This window comes from Saccopteryx bilineata, chromosome 7 (assembly GCF_036850765.1).
Source record: "Saccopteryx bilineata isolate mSacBil1 chromosome 7, mSacBil1_pri_phased_curated, whole genome shotgun sequence".
NCBI classification, from domain to species: Eukaryota; Metazoa; Chordata; class Mammalia; order Chiroptera; family Emballonuridae; genus Saccopteryx; species Saccopteryx bilineata.
In genome coordinates this window covers 7818356-7831461 of record NC_089496.1, presented here as the reverse complement: position 1 = coordinate 7831461, position 13106 = coordinate 7818356, and the positions used below count along the sequence as shown (strand labels likewise).

General features: G+C 36.4%; 1 protein-coding gene across 3 annotated transcripts in view; it reads right to left on the bottom strand.

The window, feature by feature from the left end:
* HGF (hepatocyte growth factor) overlaps positions 1 to 13106 on the bottom strand; it is a 74356-nt gene that overhangs the window by 39882 nt on the left and 21368 nt on the right. For 2 of the 3 annotated variants that reach the window (XM_066239857.1, XM_066239856.1), the window contains exons 6-7: positions 9052 to 9172; positions 7218 to 7336 (exon numbers count right to left, since the gene is read on the bottom strand). In XM_066239857.1, the coding sequence (XP_066095954.1) occupies positions 7218 to 7336; positions 9052 to 9172 (240 nt within the window). Of the gene's footprint in view, positions 1 to 6627; positions 6838 to 7217; positions 7337 to 9051; positions 9173 to 13106 lie in introns of those variants that run through there. The other variant, XM_066239858.1, reaches the window with a different exon arrangement.

The following is a 13106-nucleotide window of genomic DNA, read 5'->3' as shown; positions in this document are numbered from 1 at the left end:
GTGGCGAGGAGCAACGGAGTGGCTGACAGGTACATCCTAGTTAGTGGACTCTAACGGGACTACATCAAACTTACACGTCTGACATGTAGCAAAAAAGTTGTTCTCAAAAGACACCTGGGATTCTGCAGATTGTATTAGAAATCTAGGAAATCAAAACTATTTTTGTAACAATACCAAGATATCATTTGTCTTTTATACAGTGGAATTCCCATATGTGAGGTACTATATCCGAAAGTAATGGGTGCACAAGCAAATGTAGGACAGTTTTCTTCTAATTAATGTGACATTAAATAAATTTGTAAAACTTCTGAATTTGCAAAAAAAATCTAAAACAATGCCAGTTTTGTTTTTCTGAAAAAAAGTTAATTTTATTTAAAATAAGTTATATTTATTAACATCTAATAAGCTTATTTTTAGTAAATTAATAAAAAATTTAAATTTATACTTTAATTTCCAGTATATATTGATTCATATAATCCACCTTGACAATTTGGGGTTCTCAATAATATTAAACACTATTAAGATATCTTCAGCCCAAGAAGTTTGTGGACAACTGATTTAAATAATCAAGCACAACAGTTTTTCAACTGCCAGAGAACTATTCAAGTTCTGTTCAGAAAAACACGATGAGTTCTAACAAATAATATTATTTCTTCCTGAAAAGCAGTAAACAAACTGTTTCTCAGAATATAGAGTTATTACAGGGGAACACCATAAGAAAATCAATACTTTATTTAGGCCCAACCCAGGGCCTCCAACCTTATGTATCTGCAATGTCTTAAAATTCCATATACCTGGAAGTCTGTTAGAAGTTACAGAGCCAGGGTGTACGTGGGCTGCTGCCAGGGGGTAGACAACACCTTCTGAGGAATGGGGTGAGAAGGAAGACTAAGGCTGTCCCAGAACACCCGGAACACATTCGTCAGGCGAAGAGCAACCTTCACCCTTCTCGCTCAGTGATACACTGATGGTAAAATTAGAAAGTTTGGAGCCAAGTGACAAGAACAAATTTGTGGTCCATTCCGCTTTTTAATAAATAACAGTAACTGAGAATAATATTTAAAACCTTGGCTCAGGAAGGTGTGAATATCCTAATGCCAAGGCAATGTCAGATTTTACTGGACTAGTTCATGCTAAAGCTCTGAAGGTTCAGTTTATTATGGGTCTTCTGTCTGTTTTGTTCACTTTTGTTTCCTCAGCATCTAAAAAAAGTGTTTAACATATAAGATCTACTCAGTAAAGCATTTATTGAATAAGTCCTACAGGAATGAATAAACAGCCTTGCTTGTGCTCTCCATGAGTTATGTGGGATTGCTGTTCTGCCCAGGGCTTTAACTATCACTGCTATTTGCTACTTATGACTGTACATGACCTTCAGAGAAGACTGAGCTTGATTGTGCTATGAGCACACACATCAATCACCTGCATCTCAATATAAGCAGAATTAAACTTATTACCTTTCTCCTCAGATTTATAACTCTCTCAAATATACATCATCTGCCCAATAATGTAGAAAATATTTTAGAGTTTTCTCTTTCCCTGTCTCATTTCCCACTACATCCAATTTGTCATTGTCCTGGATATTAGACCTCTTTGGTGATGGTCCCATTCCTCCTTGCCCTGTTACTCTCCCAGCACAGGGCGCTCGCTGGCATTCTCTTTACTTCTTACTGGTCTGTTAAAACCAGATCTCATCAGACACAACTTCCTCCTTCCTCTATCCTCTTTATGCAAATTACTTGGAGTGTATAGTAACTCTTCCAGATCAGTGGTCTTCAAATGTTGTTGGCATTTTGCTTTTGTTTTTTTCTCCTGTTACTAAAATAATTTTGAAAAATTATTCATATTTCCTCTCATGTTTTTAACTTGACCTCTGCACATTTTATTGTAAGTTTAAATAGTTGCAAAAGATGTTTCTAGCACATTATAATTTCTAGCACAAGTATTGATATTTTTAATATTAAAATTCTGTATTATTTTAATGGATTTAATAGAGTATAAATATTACAGTGATTCAATACCTACCTGTTTTTGCTTATAATGTACATTATCAAGTTTCTTCTCTCCTTGAGTCATTTTTCCATTTCACTTTACTCAAGAATATTATTATAATGCAATGTATTTTATTTTATGCTGGAGAATCTTTTATTCCTTACCCCATCATATATTCCTTAAAAATTTTTATATATATTGAAACTAAATATTTTTAATTTATGTGATCACAAAATTCTAAGAGACAAATACACACATTCACCACTAAACACACACACACATACACACATATGTATATTTATATATTCTGGATAGAGCTATGTAATTGTTGGTTGTAGTGGTAGTCAACCTGGTCCCTACTGCCCACTAGTGGGCGATCCAGCTTTCATGGTGGGTGGTAGCAGAGCAACCAAAGTATAAATAAAAAGATAGATTTAACGATAATAAGTTCTTCTATAAAGATTTATCCTGCTAAACTTAGTGAAAATCCGACATAAAGTACTTGGTAAGCAATTATTATTATATGCTTTAACTTGCTGTAACTCTGCTTTATAAATTTTATAAAGTAAAGTTACTTCCCTACTTTATAAATCACCATTACTGTGGAATTGGTGGGCAGTTAGAAAATGTTACTACTAACAAAGATACAAAAGTGGGCAGTAGGTATAAAAAGGTTGACTACCCCTGTAGTACATAAATGATAAGAAGCACATATATATTTTCAGAGTCTCATTGTTTAGTGTCCCTAAGGTTTTTAAACCCCAGGACAATGTACCACATTGTAATTCAGAAAGGATGGGCAGTGTGCCTTCGTTCGGTAAAGTGTGGTTGTGAATATGAAGGTGTTGAACTGCCTAACTCCCTAGGAATACATGCATCACAAGTAGAAGACTTAGGAAAGATTTCTGGTGGAAGTAGAGGATGTGGAATTTGAGCCCTCAGACCTTTAGGAGAGTCATTCTATTCCCCTGGCTTTCATGGACGCTAATTCGGAGACTACTATCACAAATCAGATGGCATAATTGGTGGCAATTATGACTTTAAAATACAGATACTGTACAATAGAATAAGAGTTTAAAATTATCCCTTTAACTTTAGAAGAGAGGCTAAGCGACATAATCAAACGTTTGTTTTTTTAAAACATATTGAAAATTCAGAATGAATTCAAGCAATTGGATCTGAGAGATAACCAGAAAACTCACCCAAAAATAAAATAATGCAAATGAAAGTGATAATCAATATTCTGTTACAACCAGTTTATGTAACACATGTATGTATGGTATTTAGAATGCAATTATGGCCCCTGGGATTCCCTCCCACTGGTGTACACTCTGTATAACTCCCTCCCCTTGAGTGCGGGGTGAACATTATGGGAGAGCCACTCTTATGATTAGTTTGTTAACTTACATTAGCTTCATAGAAGTGAAGGGAATTATATAAGCAGCTGACCCTAAGTTGAAGGAAGACTACCTTTAGTTGGGCCTTTCCTTATCAAGCAAGCTCTTTAAAAGAGAATGTTAGCTTCCAGTTGGCTTTGAAGAAGTAAACTGACATATTGTGGAGAGGGTCCTATGGTAGAAAACAATAGGCATTTTCTAGAAGCTGAGAACTTCAGCACTACACCCTCAGGAAACTGAATTCTGCCAATAACCAGTGAACTAGGGATAGAACCCTGAGTCCCAGGGAGACAGTAGTTGACAAGCACCTGGATCACTGCCTGTGAGAACCTAAGCAGAGAACCCACCTGAGTTGTGCCTGGACTACTGACCAACAGGAACTATGAGATAAGAAGTATTTACTGTTTTAAGCCACTAAATTTCTTGTATTTTGTTATGCAGCAGCACAAAACTAATACACAGTTGAAACCAGCACCAAATTTCTTGATTTTTCATTATAAGCTTTATAACAGTGTATCCGTAAAGTCATGGTGCATTTTGACCAGCACAGGAAAGCAACAAAAGACGATAGAAATGTGAAATCTGCACCAAATAAAAGGAAAACCCTCCCAGTTTCTGTAGGATGATGTGGCAGCATGTGCGCATGAGCAGGTGATGATGTAACACCATGTAAACAGCGGAGCAGCCCATGGTCATGCCAGTCGAGATGCGGACGGTACAGAGGAAAGTTTAGTGTGTTCTGTGGCTCGCTAAATTCGAATCCGGGACCAAAGTGCAATGTGAATATCGGCACATTTATAACGAAGCGCCACCATATAGGAATAACATTACTCGGTGGGATAAGTAGTTGAAGGAAACCGGCAGTTTGGTGGAGAAACCCCATTCTGGTAGGCCATCAGTCAGTGACGAGTCTGTAGAGGCTATACAGGATAGCTACCTAAGGAGCCCTAAAAAATCTGCATGAGCCCACATCGAACTGCACTGAATAAGTATGAAACTGGGGGAGTTTTCCTTTTATTTGGTGCAGATTTCACATTTCTATTTTCTTTTGTTGCTTTCCTGTGACCGGTCAAAAGTGCACCATGACTTTATGGACACACTGGTTATATCAAAGCCAAAATACTTGAAAGGATATTCATAAAACATTATCTCTTACACTCTTCAGAATTCTAAAATGTCAACTTTTGTTCATTTTAATAAAAGTATAGACCCTCTATATAATTTCATAAACTAAAAGCGTTTCTGTAATCAATTATTTCTAAAATATTTCCAAAGCTCAGAAGATTATTTTAATCTTAACTCTGCAGGCTTGACTCACAAGTTCTACCATTTTCTTAGAATGAACGTTCTATAAATACCACCCTATGTTTAGCAAAGTCATCAGAATTATTGCACATTACTTGTATAATTAGTTAACTCTTCCTTGGACAGAAAAAAAAGTATCTAATTATTAAGAAGTGTTACATTCATTCTATCTCTTTCCTCTTCCAATTTTAAAAACTAACCAAAGAGGCCCTGGCTAGGAAGCTCAGTTGGTTAGAGCAGTGGTCCCCAACCTTTTTTAGGCCACAGAGTGGTTTAATGTTAGAAAATATTTTCACAGACCAGCCTTTAGGGTGGGATGAATAAATGTATCACGTGACCAAGACAAGACTCTACATGAGTCTTAGATGGATGTAACAGAGGGAATCTGGTCATTTTTTAAAAATAAAACATCGTTCAGAGTTAAATATAAATAAAACGGAAATAATGTAAGTTATTTATTCTTTCTCTGTGGACCAGTACCAAATGGCCCACGGACCAGTACCAGTTCGTGGCTTGGGGGTTGGGGACCACTGGGTTAGAGCATTGTCCCAATATGCCAAGGTTGTGCGTTCAATCCCCAGTCAGGCACATACAAGAATCAACCCTGAATGCATAAATAAGTGGAAAAACAAATCAATGTTTCTCTCTCTCTCTTTTTCTCCCCACCTCCTCTCTCTCTAAAGTCAATTAAAAAAATAATCAAAGATTGGTTGGAAAATGGAGAGTAACACTTGGGTATTTTTGCTGTATGTGTGTCAGTTGAAGATAACGTTCACGTGAGTATGCACAAGCACGCACACACGTGTGTGTGTGTGTGTATGTATTTATACCGGTTTTATTCCAGAGACAATCTATAAGAGTACCTAAAACACAAAAAAAAATGGCAGGAAAACAATTGTTTTCTTGTAACTAAATGGTCTAGAATAATGGAAAGAGTAACAAAATTTTAAAAATAAACAAGTAGGCCTGACCAGACATTGGCGCAGTGGATAGAGCGTCGGACTGGGATGCAGAGGACCCAGGTTCGAGACCCCCAGGTCGCCAGTTTGAATGCGAGCTCATCTGATTTGAGCAAAGCTCACCAGCTTGGACCCAAGGTCAATGGCTCAAGCAAGGGGTTACTGGGTCTGCTGAGAGCCCCCGGTCAAGGCACATATGAGAAAGCAATCAATGAACAACTAAGGTGTCACAATGCGCAACGAAAAACTAATGATTGATGCTTCTCATCTCTCCATTCCTGACTGTCTGTCCCTGTCTATCTCTCTGACTCTCTCTCTGTCTCTGCAAAAAAAAAAAATAAATAAATAAATAAATAAATAAAATAAACACGTGGAACTTATTCAATCTATACAGAGAAATACTGTCACAGGAGTCATCTTTTATTTAAAGGCCCAAACAGATGATTCAATTTCCTTGGAACATTGTGTTCCCATTGAGAGCCTTCCAGATTCTGCAGTTATTTTACACATGCCAGACATATCCCCTTTCTATGGGTTTTGAGTCGTCCAAAACACTTCCTTTTTTTAGCAGGTCTAAGTGAAGAGATTTTCTTTGGCAGTACTATACTGTAGATAACACTGAATTAGGTTTTCTCAAAGGAGCATCCCCATCCTCCTGCTGTTCTACAGAAATACACAAATCCTTGTTGATAGCCTCATAATTGTACAGTTATCATTCTGGGTGTTTGTGTGTGTATCTTTAAAATATCAAGCCAATGTATAACATTATATACCTTATTAAATGTATGCAGTTCTACTGAAATAAGACCTGTACTCATAGGAATAAAAGCATGTCTATATATAATTATTATCCAGTAGTAGTATTTTAGAAAAGAATAAAAATACGTGAGTTAACCATGGAGAGAAGCAAGCATACAGATATAGATACCACAAAGCAAGTAAGAAAAGAAACTTCTTATCATAAATTGCAAATAGTGGGTAAAGGTCAGTGCCTAGGAAGACTGTTGGACTGCTGAAAGAGGATGGAACAGAATGCAGGCTGGGGGCAAGGACAGCCAGAATGGTTGGCATCAGCTACCAGGACTAAAGACGTCTGTGAGAAATCTGGCGACTTCACCTTCATCATTGCAGCTCCTGTCATTCACCAGAAGAGGTTCACAGGGAGCTGACAGCTCAGGTTATGTCTGGGAAGGAAAGGCAGGGAAAGGATACAGGGAAGAAGGTAAGAGTCTAGGGTTCTAGCATTTTCAACCTGGTAACATTAACACATGTAATCCCTGATCTTTTTCGCCTTCTGTAGGTTTTTTTTTCTCTTTCTTGATAACATGAGAATGCTTAGGTCTTTCAATATATATAAATGTTTTGAGTGTATGTGTGCACTAGGATATCTATCTCATTCAGAGTAATAGCTTGGGTAGGATTATGTCACACATTTAAAAAATATTAAAACTTACAAACATAAAAACATCAAGTAAAATTGTTGTTAACCTGCCTCACTAATAATCACCTGCTTAGATCCAATCTATGAGAGGAAAAGGAAGCAATAAATTTGACCCTAACTTACCACACATTTTAATTGCACAGTACTCCCAAGGGGTGTCAGGGTCAAGAGTATAGCACCATGGCCTCGGCTTGCCATCAGGATTGCGGCAATAATTATCATCAAAGCCCTTGTCGGGATATCTGCAAACCACACCAACAAAAGTGTCACGTAAATCTGCCTGGAAACACCACCCAGCCCTTAGCTCACAAAATAACTGTTGATTTAGTTCAGATACTGCTAGCCGGAGAAAAATTAGTCTCTCTGTGTTGCCTTACAGGATTGCAAATGATTGACAATTGAATCTATTAACTGACATTCCACCAAGCATATAGTACCATCGCCTTAGCTAATAATAAGTGAATTCCATTAGGTACCTGTCTACCACTTGAGGTCCCAACTGAATCCTCTTTTCATAAAGCCCAATTAAGGATAGATTACATAAACATGACCTCTTGTAAAATGCTCATTAAGAAAACAGGTCCTCTACCATGGCAGGCTTAAAGTTTAAACCCAAAGGTAGGTTTCAATAGCTGTTGGTAATGACAGCTCAATTCTGAAACCAGAGCCAGTTTCTGGGTCATGCCCTCGCCTCCACCAGAGCAAGAGACAGACTCCATCACACCCCTTTCTCTATGTCCTCCTCCTTTAAATTAATGGGGGCCTGCACTGGTGACTTCTCTCTAATTGCTACCATGTCCCTTCTGCCCTCACTTGAAAGGCTAGAGATGCACTTAAAAATAAGGAAAAAGTTTTTATTTTATTTAGAAGAACAATAAATACAAATGCAAAGACAACACCTTTCAGCAATTTCTAAACAAAGGTAGAGAGAGAGCTTCCTCTGTAATTATCTGTATTTTTATTCTTTATAATAAAAATAAAATTATTTTTTTAACTAAAATGTTTTAAGGGAAATGAATGGGCCAAAGTAGACACTTCTTTTAACTATTTAAGTGCCAAACCTCCTTCTGAGAAGAAAGTAGATTTGGTTACCTGATTTCTCCAGATTGGCAATGATGTCAAAATATACCAAGAAAAAGCAGCCAAAGAACTGTTAGATCTTTCTTTTTTATTATTTATTTACTTATTTATTTGTTTATTTATTTATTTATTTTGGTGAGAGGAAGGGAGATAATGAGGCAGATTCCTACATGCATCCTGTCCACGATCCACCTGACAACCCCAACCGGGGCTGATGCTCTTGTACCAAGCTATTTTTAGTACTTGAGGCTGATACATTCCAATAGAGCCACCCGGGGCCTCACTTGAACCAATCAAGCCACTGACTGCAGGAAGGGAAGAGGGAGAGAAGGGAGGAAGTAGATAGTCGCTTCTTCGCTGTGAATCGAAGGTGAGATGTCCATATACCAGGCTGACACTCTATCCACTAAGCCACTGACCAGGGCCTTTTTGCTCTACCTTTTTATGGGCATGAACTCTCTCATGTTGTCAAACATGAGCCTATTTTATCAAACTCACTAAATATGTGGCTCTAGAGGAGATTGGTTTGTATTTAGCAATAATGCTTTCTCCCACAGTTCAGCTTGCCAAAGTGATCATTATTGAGTTGGCCTCTGTCTTTTTACTGCTATGGAAGAGAAAGAGGAAGCTTCCTAGTGCTTTCCGTCCACACTCCACTTTTGCTCCTAAGGACCATCCCAATTTATGGGGATCGTTATCTACTCAGCCAAGACCAACTGACGGTGTAGCCAGCATTTTTATAAACTTCTGTCATAAATTTCTTGTCTACGACTTTCCAGAGAACATCGTATATGGAGAAGTTCTATTTTAGTTTGTCATGGAGCAAGTAACAGTTTGAAGGAAGTATCATTGCTAGCATGATTTGCTGGTATTTTACCTTTCTGGCACAAATTTGTGCCGATGTGGCGTCTGCTGATCCCAGCGCTGGCAAATCTTGCCCGATTCGGTGTGATCCATGGGCCCTCGGTAACTTTCCCCAGTACAGGTCATGCATTCAACTAATAAAATTAAAGTAGGGCATGTCAATTGCTTCTGACAGAAAAATCAAGCATACCACTGTTCCATTTAAAGAATAGTAAATCACCTGTTTAGCAGAGATTTTTAGAAAAACCATACATACCATTTTACCTTTAAATTAGGGCCTAATTCCATAAAAAGTGACATAAAATACTCCTTACTGAACTTTTTATAGAGCTTAAATGGGATTTTTTGTATTTAGTGTCATACAGATTTACCAAAGGGTGAAGACACTACTTTTCTAATTTTTTATAACTGTTCAAAAGACACTTAGAAACTAGAAATATCAGCTAGAGCCTCGGGGTTTTTCTCTTAGTTGGTCTAAAATGCAAGGGATTTCAGTCTCTATCGGGTCAGTGCGATAATGCTCCTCTCTCAACTGAACCTCCAGTTACATACACAGGAAATAAGTATACATCTGACTCTTACAGTTAATGCCAGAATCAGGACAAGACAGATTGGAGGGACCAGATTTGAATAGAAATCTGGTACTATTCAAAGAACATGGATATTTTAAAAGAAGAAATCACAGCTCCTTTTTGTTAGTGAACATTCATGTTAAATAATGGGACAGGCCTATTCTTATCTAGTTAAGGATAGAAGTTGACCTGCTTTTGAACTCCTTGTATTCATTGTTTTAAAAATGTATAAGCTGATCTAGCTATGCAGGATCTTACTGATGATTCTGTGTGGTTAACAGTTCTCTCTGGCTGGCCTCTTATGTCACACTGAAAACTCTGAATCACATCAACTAGCTGAAAAAGAGACTTCTTAAATGGGCAGGTTGATTTGTAGCACAGCAGGTAACCTGTAGAATAAATCATTGCTTGGCTTTCCTAAGACCAGGCAAACTTCCCCAACACATCATTTGTATCTTGTGATTACTGATCATCTAACGTTAGCTGAAAAGGAGCAGATATCAATGTTTAGCTTTATCTACCAAAATCTAGCCTAATAAGCATTTGTAATAACTTGAGATATAATGTCAGAATAATCACTTTTGAACCTTTGATTTTTTTTTAATCTCATAGGATATTAACTATTAACTTTCTGAAACATGAGACCATTTGGCTTGATCTATTTCTTTTCATATAGTTTTATCTGTGAACTAAGACAAGGAACCAATTGAGCTTCCTCTCATTTGATCCTGAGATTCCCCAGACTACAGTCAGTAAGCAGCTGAACTAGAAATGAGAGGGATCCAAAAGTGACTGATAGATAAAGGTTCTCTGTTTGGCCAAGGTCATTTCCACACTGAAATGCGTAACAGAGGTTGTGCCTTATCACATCTCAGCTCTCCATCTGAATGAGGCACAGATTCATTTAAGTTCCTTTTTTAAGAAAATGCAAGATCTGATATCATCACGAAAAATGATGTGCTATTTATCATTGTGGTTTGTCTCTTTGTAATAAAATGAACAAAATGGAATTAAAAATTGAATGTAATTAAATAAAAAAGTGGAGTAGAATACCATGGTCACTCACAAGGGATACGTATACACACAATGCAATCTCTACCCTTGTGGAGTGCTCCAGGAACTAGAGTGTACCTATTCTGTCTCCTTCAGCAAATGCAGTTTACAAGAGTATATCTTATTATAAGAGAATGAATAAAATTATTTTCTAGAAAGCTGTACTATGGAGATTATTATAAAATATTTTTCCTGGACTTTAGGATTTTTAATTTTCTTATAACCACTTTCTAGAATGAGCATGGTAGACCAATGCTTTTCCAAATTTTAATGTGCATAGAAAGTCACTTGGAGATCTTGTTAAAGGGAAAGTTCTCATAAAGAGGATGGGGGGGGGGTGCTCCCTGCCGATGCTGATACTTCTGGTCCTTGGATCTCATATAAGAAATAAGTTTGTAGATAATTTGTTCTATTCTAAAAGTTCCATGTGTTTGGCAGTAATGGCTTTTTAGAAGAGAATGGATTTTACTTGGTCCTTGAAGGATGGCTGTGAGTTGGATAAGCTAAAAATGGGAAAAGTAACATAAAATGGTATGGAAGCATGAATTAGCAGGTTATGTTTATAGTAGGGCAAAGAAATAATTATAGATGCAGTTTCAAACTTAGTGAGATTTTTAAAAAAATAATAAAAGTTAAAAAGGAAGATATTAGATTTTGGTAGTCAATAAATGTTGTTGGAGGAGTAAAAAAGAAATACATTCTATGATAGAAGTGTAATGCTAAATATATTATTGTTACATATTATTTGGTTATTCAGTACTTTTAATACATAGGAATTCATTTAATCTTTGTAGTGAGGAAAATAACTCACAAAATTTTTACCTAAACCAGAAAATTTCAAACTTGTGCTTGGAACACAGGTCTCTGACCACAGTGCAGGGTTCTTTCCATTCTCCCTGGTTGCCTTTGTGTCCTACATATTTTAATGTGTTCCCTACACATTCTAGCCGATCCTAGTTTAAGATAGACTAGTACCAGAACTTGTACAAAGTCAGCCTGCCTGACTTGGTCCGCACTGGCCCAGTCACCCTTTGCCCTCTTGTTTCTGACAGTAGGTTGCCCTCCTGTTGGATGCTCACCTAGTGGGGGAAACGGAAAAGGAAGCCATGGGAAAGCAGGTACATTGCTCATCTTCTCGAAGCTAAGAAATTTGTTGTTTTGCTACCGCATTAAACCCTCAAATTAGTCATAAAAATTATGTCAGGAAAGCCATACTTTATGCTCATGGTCACTTTTTAAACTTCCAGAATTCTGCTAAGTTTGTGCAGCTCAAAGTTAAGCAGTACAGGTAGAAACCGAGTTCACCTACTCAGGGAACCAGGCGGAAGCATTACCTATGTAACAGCACAGAGGGGGAGGACCGACCCGCCTGCCCTACTTCCCTCGGCTCTCTCTTTTGTAGCCAGTGTATTACTTAACCCTTCTAGCATGTTCTTCCCTTTAAAACAAAAAATAAAAGAACAAGCAAAAAGAAAAATACTGTTTTAGGTCACACAAATGCAAACTAAATATTTCTATTCATAATGAGAATCTATTTTTCTAATATAGTTCTGACCTAAACAGTAGTAGAAAACTTTAAAAACTACATATAAATTATAACTAGAAGTAGGATTAACTTATTATCTTTCTCACTGTATTAATCAATTAACTCAAAAATATTATGTTCCATTTTTCCCAAATATAAAACCACAAGTGATCTGAGTTTAAGAGTAAAACATATATTTTGAAAGTATTTCTCAGAAAATTCTATGCTGGTGATTACTTCAGGAAAACTGAATGTTTTATGGGTAGTCTCACAAATCCATATTTATAAATAATTATTTTATTTAAATCTTTGTTTTTAAAAGTCTTTCTCCACACAGAGTATGGAATTAATATATAAAGTTATGGCAGTATTATTTGAAATAAGTGTAAGACATTGAAAACTAATGATTAGGGCTTAAAATGTATTTACTTGAATATGTGACAGTCATTAAAAAGACATCTGTTCCAATGACCAGTGGTGGTTCTATTTTAAATCCCAAGCAAATATTAAAACAAGAAATTAGATATTATGTACATCAGTTTTCTACAATCTTTTAATCAAACATTAATAGTCCTTTTTTAAAAAAACATAATTATGTCAGGTTCTAAATGAGGAAAAGTATTTGCTTTTTATTAGAACATTTAATATATTTCAAAGTTTTAAGTCATAAGGAAATATTAACCATTAAACATCAGATACATATCTTCTATGAACCAAACTTTCAGACAAATTTCAGATGACTATTTAATTAAGTGTTTAATTGTTACAATTATTTTTAAAAAATATGTACTGCTCTACATGTCTGTTTAAAAGTTTGGCCTCAGGTCGTTTTCTTTTTTTGCTTAATTTTAAATATACAAAATGATTTGACTATTACTATCTCATCCATAATGATGTAACTTCTGGAAATTGCCATTT